This window comes from Mus caroli, unplaced genomic scaffold (genome assembly GCF_978045245.1).
Source record: "Mus caroli unplaced genomic scaffold, Mus_caroli_1 scaffold_1, whole genome shotgun sequence".
In the NCBI taxonomy this organism is placed as follows: domain Eukaryota; kingdom Metazoa; phylum Chordata; class Mammalia; order Rodentia; family Muridae; genus Mus; species Mus caroli.
In genome coordinates this window covers 76,766,541-76,781,549 of record NW_028227256.1, presented here as the reverse complement: position 1 = coordinate 76,781,549, position 15,009 = coordinate 76,766,541, and the positions used below count along the sequence as shown (strand labels likewise).

Genomic DNA, 15,009 nt, shown 5'->3' with positions numbered 1-15,009 from the left:
TCTTAGGCCTGGGTACAGTCGGCACATTTCAACTGTCTTTCTCTTTGTTAGCCGGACTTCTCTAGCAACATTTCATGAAGGAAAACATAACATTTCCCACATGTCCATGGACATTGCGAGGGGACTGATGGTGACCTGTGGGACAGATCGAGTTGTAAAGGTAAGCTGGCCTGTTAGCATCTCTGCTGAGATGGAGCTGTCCTCGGGCTATGAGCGGGCTTCAAGGCATTTCTAGTGCCATTGCCTTTGCCACTGCCTGTTCAAAGCCCTGAATGACAGAGCAGGTATTTGTGATTTCCTAACCCTGATGGGGACTCGCTGTGGGTGGGTGGTCATGATAGTTAGGGCTAGGTGTCTCTTGGAACCTGCGGATTCTGAGTTGGCCTGGGGGTTTCCCCTCCCATCTGTCTTGAGTCTTTGTTAGTCTATAGCTTTTCCTTTCTTCTTAGCTAATGTTCCTTTACATCCTATCATATTTGTGAAGAATAATCATATTTTTTAAGTTAAATTCTTAGATCACAAACAGAAATTGAAAGTAAAGCTTCTATACTTAGTTGAGTTGTAAAACAAATAGTTTATATTTTTATACAGTATAGTAAAACATTATTTTCAGGATTCAAAATGCTACCTGGAAGTGGTTTGTCGTTGTTGTTGTTGTTTCAGAGGTTTTTTTTTCAATGTAATTAGTAAACTACATTGCTTTATTTGTATATGAGTCCTAAGGAGGTTCTCTAGCCAAAAAAGACAAAGCTGTTGGTACTAACTGTTGAAATTAGACCCCATGATAAGTGTTTCTTCTCCATATGCCTTCCTTGTAGATATGGGATATGACTCCTGTGGTGGGCTGCAGCCTGGCAACTGGATTTTCTCCACACTGATCCCAGAGCTGGGTGATGTCTGCTACCCGTGATGCCCAACATCCTCCATGAATGGAGGCCCTTCATGTAGCTCAACAGCCACTGTCGGATAAATGGACATTAGACGCCTAAAAAACAAATCCATATTTTTTAAAAGAAAAAAATCTATATAAAGGTGTGTCTGGGGGTATTTGTGGAAATTATCTAAAAGATCTGTCCACAACGGACTCCTAAGGAGTAGAATTTCCTCAGCAAAACTGCCTCATGAACATTGAACCAATGGGTAAGGAGGGAACAGTGAAGGGTTTAGAAGGAAAATTTTTAAACGAAAAAGGTTAGTGCTTAGAACTTCTTAAATGCAAACCCATGAGCACACATGGAGTCTCCCGAGAAGGTCCTTGAGGCCCCTGAGAGTACTCAGATACACAACCAGGGGTTGGGGGAGAGCTTTCTGTCTTTCTTCAGGGGAGGTGGCCAGATGTGAGAAACCTACACTTGCCGTACAAATGTCCTCTACACCGAGTTACTGATAAACCTCATCAAGGTACCTGTTCTGTCAGGTCGTGTCCTAATCTGCTCTTGGGTTTGGCTCACTCTAGTTGTTTCTGTCCCAGCCAGTGTCCCCTGGGTGAACCTTTACAGCTGTCATATAACAAGACAGAACACATTCATCTCTTTCTCCCACACCTGCTCTGTGGACAAAGCTTTCTTTTATGGTGCTGATGTACAAGCCTCCTGACATTTTTTTGTCTTTGTAGCTAGTCATGACCCATGGCAAACTTAGCTACCACCATGGTGGTGATGCGTGCCAGCAGCCTACTCCATGGAACAGCCCAGTCTTGCTAACTGATACATTTGTTTGCAGTCCCAAGACTAAGCCCTTGTGATATGGTAGCAAGTTATGCCCCTCAGAAGTACTCTGGTGCTTCTGTATTATGTTGTAGCTGTGACCAGTGTTAGTCATGTGTCACAGAAAGAAATTGGTGGCCCATTGCTAAAATTATCAGTCAGGTCTTGTACAGTAATCCCTAGCCTGTAAATCACTTTCCTAGCATTTAGAAAAGCTGTTGTATGAAATGTGTTGTCCAATTTTTGGCCAGATTACCAAGAGATGTTTACGTGTGTTTGTGTAAACAGAAAATAGCACATGAACTATTCCAGTAGAACCGTGGGAGCCTGCTGCTTGCCAGTAGGAAAGGGCCTGCTGCTTTAAAGGATAAATAATGGCTACCCACAGCATCCGTTTGACTCTTGCTAATGGGTATTGATTTAAAATCTCACTGTAGCACTGTGTTGGATTACATCAAGATCAAGGCCACTCTGCCAAAGAGGACTAAGGCTTTATCACGTTACCAATATGGCTTACAAGGAGGGAAAAATATCTAACAGGCAGAAAAGCAGCGGGGCATGGTGGCGCACACCTTTAATCCCAGCACTCGGGAGGCAGAGGCAGGCGGATTTCTGAGTTCGAGGCCAGCCTGGTCTACAAAGTGAGTTCCAGGACAGCCAGGGCTATACAGAGAAACCCTGTCTCGAAACCCCCCCCCCAAAAAAAAAAAAACAGGCAGAAAAGCTATGGTTTCACAATGGACAAGACACAAACAATGAGGAAAGGAAAGGCAGCCAGGCATAATGGGCTCTGTATTTACAGAGAGCTCTTGACTTGAGAAATAAGACCAAAGGATGTTTTGCCCCCTTTATGTTTTATGTTGCGTCACTTTTAACTGCTGATTTTTCATTGGATTCCCCTTACACTATACAAGATGTGGATTGCTCCAGTGCTTTGGACAAGAGAGTGGGTAACGTTGTGAAACCACAATGTAGAATGCTCTCCTCGCTCTGCTTGGTTTAGCTCAGCCTGTGGTTCTGCCCACGCATGGGAAACAGACCATGGCAGAGTCATTGCCCTGTGGAATAGTGCTGAGCCAGGCGTGGGTTTATTTTCCTAAAAGCATTTGTAAAATGACTTTTGGATATCTGTGGTAGATCAAACTGAATATTCCCTCTCCTTTTTAAAGCCTCCTGATATAAAACCCTGTGCCCCATAGAGAGCATGTAGTGGTTGGTTTGAGCCTTTTAAGAGGCTAATAGAAATCAAGGAGGAAAAATTATATTTAAAGAAGAATTAGAGGGAGGGACCTTAGGAGGGAATGCAGGCTGTCTGAATGCACTTCGCTCCTCACTTGGGCCTGTGGTCACGTCTCCTTTCAAAAATGTGCTTGCCAGGCTCCCCTTATGTGTCACATGTCAGGTAGCAAAGGGGGCCATATTTTTTTTATAGAGGGTGAAGATTATATTCTCAAGTTCACTGACTAAAGGGACAATAAGGCTCAGGCTTTTTGCCTTATTTGGATTCTGTTGTTAAACAGATCACTTAAGAGAGTTCCTCAAGTAACAACTACTGTCCTTTCCATCCCCGAATTCTCAAGCTAATTTGTACAGACAGGGATCAAGAAGTAGAGGATGTTAGACAAGAGTCTTGAACTTAGATCTAGTATGTAATAAAGTGATGCCAAGTCTTTATTCTCAACATGTTCTTTAATGGTCCTTTATTAGTTGGTTCTAGTGATAGCAATAGGCCTGTACGTTGGTAGAAACCACTTCTTATTCACTAGATGTAACTGTTTGCTATGTCCCAGTTTTAACTTGCTGCCTAGTGGGCAGCAATAGACACTGTTGCTGTAGACTATGCTTTGTTCTCCCGCACAGTGATTCAGTTTGTTAACATCTATATTTATTAAACTTGTCAAAATTGATAAATAGAGTAGCAGCTCAGACCCAAGAAGATATTTTTGAAAATCAGGGTTTCATTAAAAGTACTTTCTAATGTCTCCTAAGTGACAAGAATCAAGTTACTGTTAATGAAGGTGATCTGCTCATTCTAAATGGGAGACTTAACAAATAAGTAATATATGCTGATTTCTGCAAGTGTCTGTTGCTTAGTTGTTAATTGTGAGCAGATTATTGAATGCCTCGTCTATTTTCTGCAGTTTACTACACAATAACTCTTTGAATAAGTTGAAGTTTAATCGTGCAACAAGTTTCTATCAGAGAACAATGTAAAGTATTTTACTCTGTAGCCTTTTTGTGTTTTTTGACTTGGGAAGCAAAAGGTGACATTAAGTAATTCAATTTGTCCTTGTACAACTGTGTTTCCATAGAGTAGGGTGCCTTGTGTATCCTAGAGACGCTGCAAATTTTTGTTCTTTCTACTTGTGGGTTCCATTTTTGTAGGCTTTTTTAAATTTTATTTTTAATTTTAGTTTTGAGAATACACATATAACAATAAACTATCCCTTGCTTGTTCCTTAATTTGTGTAATTTTGTTTGCTCTGGATAGAGCTCGGGACACATCTGTGTTTGTCACACTTACCTGTCATCCTGTGTGCTGGGCAAGTTACCTACATTATCTTGTTGAATTCTAGCATCACCCTTCAAGTTCATCTTCCATTTGCATTTACAGATGACAAAATGAAGAGTGAGTCTGTCTGACTTAAGAGCAGGCACCTTCTCCATGTGCCCTGTCTTACAGTGCTAGCATGTCATGTTGTTGCAAATGAGGAGTCTGTCTGTCTCTGTCCATGTGTCTGACTTAAGAGCAGGCACCTTCTCTGTGTGCCCTGTCTTACAGTGCCAGCATGTTATGCTGTTGCATGGGAGAGTAGGAGGGTAAGTGTGGATCTCTGCTGAAGTTTAGGAAACTTCTGTGAGTTACCAGTTAGTGTAGCTCGGGATAACTGCCCAGAGCTGCATAGAGAAGAGACATTCTGGTCCCAGCTCCTCTTCTGTGCTCACAGCTCAGCCTTGTGAGGTTACATGTGGGTGGTTCTAACCAGTCAGGTTACTGTGTGTTTCTCAAAACTAGATATGACTCCTTCCTCTCAGCATCAAAATATTTTTGTGATGGAATAGGAACTGGGTGTGATGACACATACTAGTAATTCCAACATTTGGAAATTCAGGCAGAAGGATCTCAACTACACAACTTGAGGCCAAACTAGGCTGCATGAAATCTGTCTCAAAAAGCAAACAGTAAAATTAGGTTCTACCAAATGATATGAAATATGGTGCTTTTAAAACAGTCTAGGGCTGGAGAGATGGTTCAGCAGTTAAGAGCACTAACTGCTCTTCCAGAGGTCTTGAGTTCAATTCCCAGCAACCACATGGTAGTTCATAACCATCTGTAATGGGTAATGCCCTCTTCTGATGTGTCTAAAAACAGTGTACTCACATACATATATAAATAAATCTTTTAGAAAAGAATAAAACAATCTAATCTACCATGCAGGGAAAGCACCATAAAACTTAACATTGTCTCTCTTTCCAATGTTTTCCATACATGGCCGAATTTCATTGCTGTGCACACTAGGCCCAGTATTTCTTGGCTCTTGCTGGAGTTGTGTGTCTGTAACTCCCTGAGATCAGCCTAGCAGTAGGGAAGAAGGTCTCATTGTAGATGAGGGACTCCTGTCACCACCATTTCTCCCACAGTGGTCATGGGAACACTTGGAGAATGGAGAGTGACTCCACCCTGTAGATCACATGTGCTCCAGACCTGAGGTGGACACACCACAAACAGGAAATACAGCTTCATTGTCTGCACTTACCAAGGTAGAGATGTATGTGATCTGGGGACAAGGGAGGTGGGTAGGGCAGTGTGTGTTTCAGTTACAACATCGTCTTGACTTTTATAGCACTATTTCATTTTTGCATTGTGAAATTATATTTTCACATTTCTGATAACTAGATTAGAGGAAGAATGGGGGCTGGAGAGATGGCTCTGCAGTTAAGAACAGCACCTGCATTATGCTACTCAGAGAGCATGAGGTTAGTTTGAGACTTCTAAGGGACCAACAGAAATCAAGGGAAATTTTTATATTTAAGGGAGAATTAATGGAAGGGACTTTAAGAGGGAATGCAGGCTGTCTGAATGCACTTCGCTCCTCACTTGAGCCTGTGGTCACGTCTCCTTTCAGAATGCACATGCCAGGCTCTGCTTACATGGCACACGTCAGGTAGCAAAAGTACTTTCTGAGATTCCCAGTAAGTGAGTTATTGTTAATGAGCACAATCTACAGATAGTTCTGTTATGCAGTTTTCCTCTAGCTGTTGGAAGGAGAGGAACTGGAGAGCAGCTCCTAAAAGGTGGGCTGTCTCCACAAAACCACGACACTGAAGGGAGAAGGCCCACGGCAGAAACATGTTTCTGGATTTACTGGTGTGAAACACCCCCACCACCACTCACACCACCAACACACACACACACACACACACACACACAGTTGTTGAGGCAGGGCTTCATGCAGCCCAGTCAGTCTGCAGACTCTATGGAGCCAACGGTGGCCTTTACCTTGGGATCCTCCCGCCTCTTCTCCCAGTGCTGGGAGCTTGTTGTAAGCCCTTCCCATGCTGTCTTCCTTTTAGGACCGTGTAGAACAGCTCCTAACCTTTTACCCAGGAGTCCTGCTCCAATCCCCAGTGAATCCCAAATTGCAGTTGTGTACTGAAAATATGGCGGATGTGTCCCAGGTGAGATAATAGTTACTGATAAGTAAAGTTGGGCAGGCTTGCATACATAAACCTGAACACAAAGCCTGTCAGCTGTTCCTTCAAGAAATATCCCAGCACTGGCCACCAAACAGCATCTGTCCCCATGTTCCAGGCCACTGCCTTCCTGGTTGTTCTACAGTCTCCTGGCTTCTGTCAGCCTGCTGTCAGAGCTAGCGCAGCGTGACTCAGATCATGCTAGTCTATAAGCCCAGCTCACAGCTCTTGTCCCATCACAGTATAAGTTCTAAAATGCTCTCATTATCCTCACCCCTCGATCTGTACACCTATGTCCTTGTCATCATTTCTCTAGCTCATAAAATATTATTTATTATTCACTTATTTATTGGCAGGGGAGACATGTGGGTGCCAAACTTGGCCCCGGGGCAGGTTTCTCCCCCGTCATTTGAGGTCCCAGGGATCGAACTCTGGTCCTTTGGCTTAGCAGTGACTGCCTTCATCCATTGAGCCATTTTGTCAGCACCAGCCTTCCCACCCACCCCACCCCATCCCACCCCACCCCCGCCAAGCCTCTATTATTAGAAAATTTGTGGATAATTTCATGAGCATATTGTCAGACACTGTGATGGTCGTTTGGCTGATGCTTTGAGGATGTGGTTAAGCGGTAGAGCACTCCCTGGCAAGTGCAGAGTGAGTTCAATCCCCAGAATATGCAGAGTGGATGGAGAGAAACTTGCTGTGCACTGACCCTTAACTACTTGATAAGTTGGGGCTGGAGAGATGGCTCAGCAGTTAAGAGCACTGACTGCTCTTCCAAAGGCCAAAGGTCCTGAGTTTAATTCTCAGCAACCACATGGTTTCTCACAACCATCTGTAAAGGGATCTGATGCCCTCTTCTGGTGTGTCTGGAAATAGCTACAGTGTATTCATATACAAAAAAAAATAAATCTTCAAAACAAAACAAAAACAACTTAGTAAGTTGATCAGTAAAGCACAACAGTCCATCTTTTTTTTTTTTTTTTTTTTTTTTGGTTTTTCGAGACAGGGTTTCTCTGTGTAGCCCTGGCTGTCCTGGAACTCAGAAATCCACCTCCCGACTGCTGGGATTAAAGGCGTGTGTCACCATGCCCGGCACAACAGTCCATCTTTAAAGTAACAGTGCTGGTCCAGTTTGTGTCAGTCAGCTGCTCTGTGAAGTAAAAAAGCAAGTGATGTGAATTTACTCAGAGAGTGAGCATGGAGTGGGGCCGTTGGGTGGCTGTTTCCTCACAGCTGCCCTTACACCACCACAATTCCCTGGCACGTCACTGACACTTTAGCCAAAGGCTGGAAGTGGTATGAGATAGAGGTACAAGACAGACTGTGGTAAGCCATTGAGATTGTGGTAAGCCACAGAGGCTTTGGTGAGATGTTGGTTATCCTAAAACAGCAGAGTCTACTCTGGGGGGGGCGGGGGGGACTCAGCGGGAGGAGCCTTCTTACCATGAGACTGTAAGAAGCTGCCCTCAGTTTTATGTTCTTATGAATGCTGTTGTAGTTCCTAAGTTATTTCCACAGAATTTCAGACCTTCCTCCTATGAAGTGATGGTATCTCTTGTCTTCCCCATAAAAGAGCCCACTTCAGTGACTCACCAGACCAGCCTTGGTAACAGGTCTGGGAAACTGGGAAAAGATAAAACTATGTGGTTCTGAGGCTAAGTCAGAAAATGGCACCCAGTTCACATCTGTCTGTGGGAAAGCAGCTCCAGCTGCCAGCCGGCGCAAGTATCCAGCCTTGTGAGTGGCCCATCCTGAACATCCAGCACAGATGCAGCCAACAACATCTGGAAAATTATGAAACACTAGAAACACGCACAGCTGTGGGACCCTGCTCTCAGATTCCTGACCCACAAAAGTGTGGACAATAAAACAGACTTTGAAAGTCAGTGTTAGTGTGCTTTGTTACACAGCAGTAGTGTCCTGATACATGAAGCCCTGGTCTCCAAGCTCCTCACCAGGTTTCCAGCACGCAGAGCTGTCTGCAAAGAAAAGCTGCTGCCCCGAGGTGGTAGAACACAGGGGAGCAGCTCCTGCAGAAGGCAGCTCTTTTCTACCAGGGCCAGCTGAGGGCATGTTCTCCTTCAACTCCTTCCCTTTACCTTCCTGAGACCTGTGAGCTTTTCTTTTAACCGTGTTGGTTCCGATTTTGAACCAACAAGATAACTACATATTACTATATTTACTGGATATAGAGGTGCTGGAGGTCTACAGTGTTTTATAAAGTATGCACAGTGATTAGAGCAGTCAGAAAAGCTGAGTTACTGAGCTTTCCACAATGAAGCAACTGTCTCCTACATGTAATTTTTGTCTTTTACGCGTGTGTTTTTGTTGACACACAGTTCACTTGTTGAGAAAGCCTTGAGCAGAGTGAAGCTCCCGCTGTGGTGAGCTTCCATCCTTGCAGAGGGAAACAGTGACCCAGCAAATAGGTAACGTGCACAGAGTGCCGGAAAGTAGTAAGTGGGGAAGGAAGCAAACAAAAGGAGCCGCAGATGGAAGGCTCAGTGTGTGTGTGTGTGTGTGTGTGTGTGTGTGTGTGTGTGTGTGTGTAGGCAGCTTGCCAAGTTAAACTGTGCTCAGAGTGACACATGTACAAAGATTTTAAAGGAGGAGAGAACACAAAGCCAGAAACAAGGAAAGCGGTCCAGGGAAGAGAAAACAGCTCATGTGTGTGTTCAGCTTGCTCCCCAGAGTGCATGTGAATTAAGCCCAGCACAAGGTTGTAAGTGTACTTAAAACACTGAAGTTTCGTTGACTTTTTCTTAACAATTTAAAAACACTTGATTGCAAACTTCTCAGGCATGAACTCGGTTATGACAGTGTTGTGAGGTGATGTCAAAAGGCCAGACACACCTGGCCCTCACCGAAAGCTTCGTGTGTCTGGAGAGAAGCAGTGATCTAGACTGTGTGCAGCCAAAGAAGTGATGAGGAGGGGGCTGGTGAGATGGCTCAGTGGGTAAGAGCACCCGACTGCTCTTCCGAAGTTCAAATCCCAGCAACCACATGGTGGCTCACAACCACCTAGGTAATGAGATCTGATGCCCTCTTCTGGTGTGCCTGAAGACAGCTACATTAAATAAAAATAAATAAATAAATCTTTAAAAAAAAGAAAAAAAAAAGAAATCTTTTTAAAAAAAAAAAAGAGCCTCTCCAGAACCTGTAAAAGTCAGGGTGGTGGGGTGTGTCTGGGGGCGGAGGTTGTCCATCATTCAGGGACGATACAAAGCCCATGGCCTTTCTCAAGTATAAGAAACCCGTTGCAGCCAGGCAGAGATGGCACACTCCTTTAATCCCAGCACCTGGGAGGCAGAGGCAGGTGGATTTCTGAGTTCGAGGCCAGCCTGGTCTACAGAGTGAGTTCCAGGACAGCCAGGGCTATACAGAGAAACCCTGTTTTGAAACAAAACAAAACAAAACAAACACCCCGTTGTATGTCAGAAGGTCTTGGGTGCCAGGCCAACATGGCGTTTCTTGTGCATTGTATGTCACTCTGGCAACTGGCCCACCTGGCTTGTAAGGGGTAAGGTACAAACAGGGAGCTGAAGAGGCTGAGGTGAGGGGTAGCCCTGAGGAGTCAAGGATGGGATGGATGGCAAAGGAAGCATGAGGGAATCATGTGTTGGGTGTATTTTGGAGGAAACCTGTGCATGGCTTCCTGATGCGATGGATAAAACGAATCAGGAGCCAAAGACAACCACAAGATTTGGTCTGAGAAACAGCAAGGTAAATTGGAGAGCTACTGGAGACAGAGTGGAGTTGTGACTCCCAGCCCATCCACAAAGAGCAGCTGCACAGTGACCAGCAGAGGACCAGGCTGGGTGGACGACAGGGTGGACAGAAACACTGATGATCCAGTGGATCGCTTCAGGAAATGGGGCTTATGCTGGACTGAAGTCCTAGAGGCAATTAGGGTCTTCTGTGTGCCAATTCCTTGATGCACACATGGTACCATCACAATGGTAGGTGTCTTCTTCTTGCAGGTATTGAACCTCCCTCAAACAGGTGTATGTGATAATTTGTTGTGTCTGACTTTTTTTTTTTTAAGATTTGTTTATTTTATGTGAGTACACTGTGGCCGTCTTCAGACACACCAGAAGAGGGCATCAGATCCTATTAGAGATGGTTGTGAGCCACCATGTGGTTGCTGGGAAATGAACTCAGAACCTCTGGAAGAGCAGCCGGTCCTCTTAACCACTGAGCCATCTCTCCAGCCCCTGACTTTTCTTAATAGAGTTTTAATAAAGCCATGTGCTCTTATGGTCCCAGTCTACCTTGGTAATTTATAGATTTAGGAATCAGGTAACAGTCTTAAGTTCCATGGGTGGTGTTGGCCAGGTGGTAGTGTCTATATAAACAATGCACAGTTAACTTGCACTAATCTTTTGTATTTAGAATGGAACCAAATGCTGCTTCTTATAAAACAGTCACCTATGGGGTAACTGACATTGTTGGGTCCAAGTCTGAGGTCAAGGAGTCCTGGCCACCTACCCCTATTACAGCCTTTAAAGAGACAAAGGACACTGAAAAAAGAGTGAACTTACTCAATGTGGTCACATTGGTAAGAAATGGGGATCAAAGCCAGGTGTGGTGGCATACACCTTTAATCCTAGCACTCAGGAGGCAGAGGCAGGTGGATCTCTGTGTTTGAGGCCAGCCCTTTCTACAAAATGAGTTCTGGGACAGCTGGAGCTGTTACAACCCTATCTCAAAAATGCAAAAGAAAAATAGGGGAGTTGTCCAGTAACTCCCCAAGTACAACTTCAATGTACTAGCATGAGGTTTAGGTTTCAAGAGATATGGATATTTAAGCAGTGCTGGTCAAGGTATGGTCCTAACTGTCACTTGACCTACCATCTCTGATCCAGTTCATCTTGCAAGGTAGGATCCCCATCCTACCTTGGTAGATTCAAGGTAGGATCTTCCATCCAGGAAGTTGTCAGGATTGTGTGAAGTCTTCCTGGGCAACGACTTTTATTGTTTTGCTGTCATGAGAGCTTTGGCCCTTAGTACTTTCCCATACAGGAGATTCCTCAGGAAGTTTTAGTTGTTCGGTGTTCATTGTTCCAGCAGCTGGACAGCACAACTGTCTCTCTTTAAAATCCCTTTGCCTCTGCCTGGATGGCGACAAGGTCAAGCACAGCTCGAAAGACATCACAACACAGGGAGTTTGCATGCCTCCCTGCTTCCCGACGGAGTCTCGAGACTGGGGTGCCTCAATAGTTACATTTCTGTTGCTGTGCTAAAGTATGGTGACTAAAAGTAACTTAGGCAAGATTTGTTGCTTTTCCCATAATCATAACTGTCGTCATCATCATAGGACGTGTCACAAAGTGCCTGGTGGTGGGAGCAGAAAAAAAAAGCTGATCCGGTCTTCAGCTTCTTGCCAGCAACGGAGAATCAGGAAGTACAGCATGTCCTTAAGTCCTCCAATCCCGCCTCCAGTGATGTATCCCATTAACAAGGCTCCACTCCCTAAAGGTTCCGTGCCTTTCCCAAACAGCAGCAACACAGTGTTCAGTGTTCACTATGGGGGACATTAACTCAATCTGCTACAGACGCTTTTAAATAGTCTTATCCCTTACCCCAAAGTATACTTTCGTCTCCATAAAGCTTGGGTGTCAGTGCCATGGGTTTAATGAAGGTTTTGTGTTGTGTTGTTTGGTGTTATTGTTTGTTTGTTTGTTTGAACTGTCATATTTCAAGTATAACTTGTGAAAATCAACAAATGAAAATTACCAAATGTGCCGGGCAGTGGTGGCATACCCCTTTAATCCCAGCACTTGGGAGGCAGAGGCAGACGGATTTCTGAGCCTGGTCTACAGAGTGAGTTCCAGGACAGCCAGGGCTACACAGAAAAACCCTGTCTTGAAGAACCAAAAATAACAGATGTATATTCTGCCAAGAATCAAAGTGCCAGGCTGAAGAGATGGCTCAGAGGTTAAGAGCACTGACTGCTCTTCCAGAGGTCCTGAGTTCAATTCCCAACAACCACATGGTGGCTCACAACCATCTGTAATGGGATCTGACACCTTCCTCTGGTGTGTCTGAAGACAGCTACAGTATACTCATATAAATATTTTTTTTAAAAATTAAAAAAAAAAGAATCAAAGTGCCTATCTTAATTCCTAGCATGGGAGAAGTCAAACCAGGAAGATCATGTGTTCCTGTCTCAAGAAAACAAAATTAAGGGCTGGAGAAGTTGCTCAGCGGTTAAGAACACTGACTGCTCTTCCGAAGGTCCTGAGTTCAAATCCCAGAAACCACATGGTGGCTCACAACTATCCATAATACGATCTGACACCCTCCTCTGGTGTGTCTGAAGACTGCTACACTGTACTGTAGCTGAATAGGAGGTATTTCGTCAGAGTGTCCTTTCAAATCCTTAAACAGAATTATAACAAAATTTAAATTTCTAATTATCATAGTGACTGTGCCTCATATCTGGAAATGTGAGATAAATATCTTTCTTGATGTTGGAAGTAAAACTAACAGATTTTTGCCCCCATTTCTGGTTGTGGGCTCTATACTTAGCAGACTGCCTATAACTTTCCATCCGTCTGACTTGTGAGACAGTCCAGCCTATGCTGCCAGCTAGGGACGAGGTGCCTATGACCTCCTGCTCCTAACTCTGATGAGCTCTAAGTACATATCATGTTGAAAATGGACCGTCACAATCTATTTCTTACAAAATCGATTCTCAGAATTGTTAAAATATTTAAATGTTCCTTGTTAGTATTAAGCGGATTCTAGTTGGGCGAGTTTGAACCTTTCATCCCATTATGGGGAGATGGGAAGAGGAAACTTTTACTCTCTTGATTCCCAATAGGCAGTAGATGAAGACAGCCTTCTGAGGAGCCTGGCGTTTTCTGTGTTCAATTGTATTAATGAATGGCAGTATCCAATTAACCATCTAATTCGCAAATGCAATTGCATCTTTACAAATGCTCTTGCTCACCACGAAGATGCTTCTGTGCTCATGTCAATTACTCTTGGGTCTCTCAATTTAAACCATCTGCTGTGTCTTCATGAGGCCAGTGGAGGCTCTATATATGCAGTGATTGATTTGTTTACGCCTCTTGCCAATATCTCAAAACCCAAGGCACAGCCCTATCCAGAGGTGAGTGGCATTCAGAAGGCAAATAGCATTACAGATGTTACCTGGTGCTTGCTCCTGGTATCTTGAAGATGAAGCTTACTGGAATGTGAAAGTGAGTTCACCTATGTCTAATAAGTCTTGAAGCCTAGCTGCTTTCTTCTGGTATCAAGGGGCCTTACGAGAATTAATTCAGCAAACGTAAATAAATATTCTTCTTAGGCATTTCTGGTGAAGTGAAAGAAAATTGTTGCATAAACTGGTTGGTGAATATTGTAACTAGAGGTTGTAGGACTAAAGCCCGGGTCCTTGCAGCCCCAACAAGCTAAGCTTGGCCATCCATAGTCAACAGGCCAATTGAAGAGATGTGTAATTATATTGGGCCAGTTGAAAAGATGACCCAAGATAATTTGGCTCTGGCTTTGCAGCATTCTAAACTCTCCACAGTCCTCATCACAGCCTCTCCCAGGTGGTTGGTCTACAACTTGTCAGCACTGTCTGAGATATCTTCCTGGGAGACAAGTTCCTCTTCCAGCTGGCATCAGGACTTCAACCTTTTCCCTTCTACCAGCAGGAGATTCCTGAAGAAGTTACAATTCCATGTTCCAATGTGAAAGACAAGACGTTTGATCAAGTTTTTATTGTAACACAACAAAGAAACTCAGAAATGAAGACCCCTTTTCAGATAACATTGGTGAAAACATCTGAGAGGTGGGGGGGTAGGGGGGAGTGGGAATCTGCTATGGCTCAGGTGCTACCTGATGACACCCAGCCATTGGTTAGTAGATGCTAGTGGTGGGCTAAGTTAATACTGTCAGGAGGAAAGTCCTGCCTCTGTCCACCCCAAGGGATTTACCTAGTAGTCACAAAGGTATTCAGTACAAAGGAGGACAGTAAAGAGAGCTAAAGGTGGCCCAAGATAATTTGACTCTGACTTTACAGCATTCTAAACTCTCCACGGTCATTTAAGTTGCATTTGGTTAATCAGCCTTGCAGAAGGATCACCTTGGTATAGCTTCTTCCTGGATTTTGTTTTTCATACGTTAGTCCTGTCTATTTTCTGTAAATGTAACTTTTATTTGCCAGATGCAGTTGTTGCCTTGGAAGCTTGCTGCTGAGTAACTCACCACCCTTTCTAGCTCTTTCTGAACTCTTCCTGGCTAGTTCAATTCAGCCATTCTGGCTCAAACTCCTCTTCAAACTGACTGATTCAATCTGGCTTCTCTAGCTTCTCGATGAATTGTTCTGCTTGGTCCCAAATAAACCCTAACAATCTGTTTTAATCTTTTGGCTACTTCCCATTCTCTGGCTCCTTCTGTCTTCACTTGCAACTTGTCTCTGTAAAATTGTTCTTTTTTTCCCTCTTTCTCTACTGTTCTAAGTTGCCCCTCTTTCCTGTCTGTTCTCATGATAGTTGAGCATATCATATCTCTGACTCATCTATCAAATCTTTCTCTGATTCATCATTTTGTCCGCCCTTCAATTAAATGTCACTCTCAAACTCGGATGCTT

The 15,009-nt window shown here is 44.0% G+C and overlaps 1 protein-coding gene across 1 annotated transcript in view; it reads left to right on the top strand.

Annotated features, from left to right (window-relative positions):
* The window catches only part of Wdfy1 (WD repeat and FYVE domain containing 1), a 52,704-nt gene extending 48,535 nt beyond the window's left edge, over positions 1-4,169 (top strand). The window contains exons 11-12 of the mRNA XM_021169465.2: positions 52-160; positions 819-4,169. Of these exons, the coding sequence (XP_021025124.1) occupies positions 52-160; positions 819-878 (169 nt within the window). The 3' untranslated portion in view covers positions 879-4,169. The remainder of the gene's footprint in view (positions 1-51; positions 161-818) is intronic.
* The last annotated feature ends 10,840 nt before the right edge of the window (positions 4,170-15,009 follow it).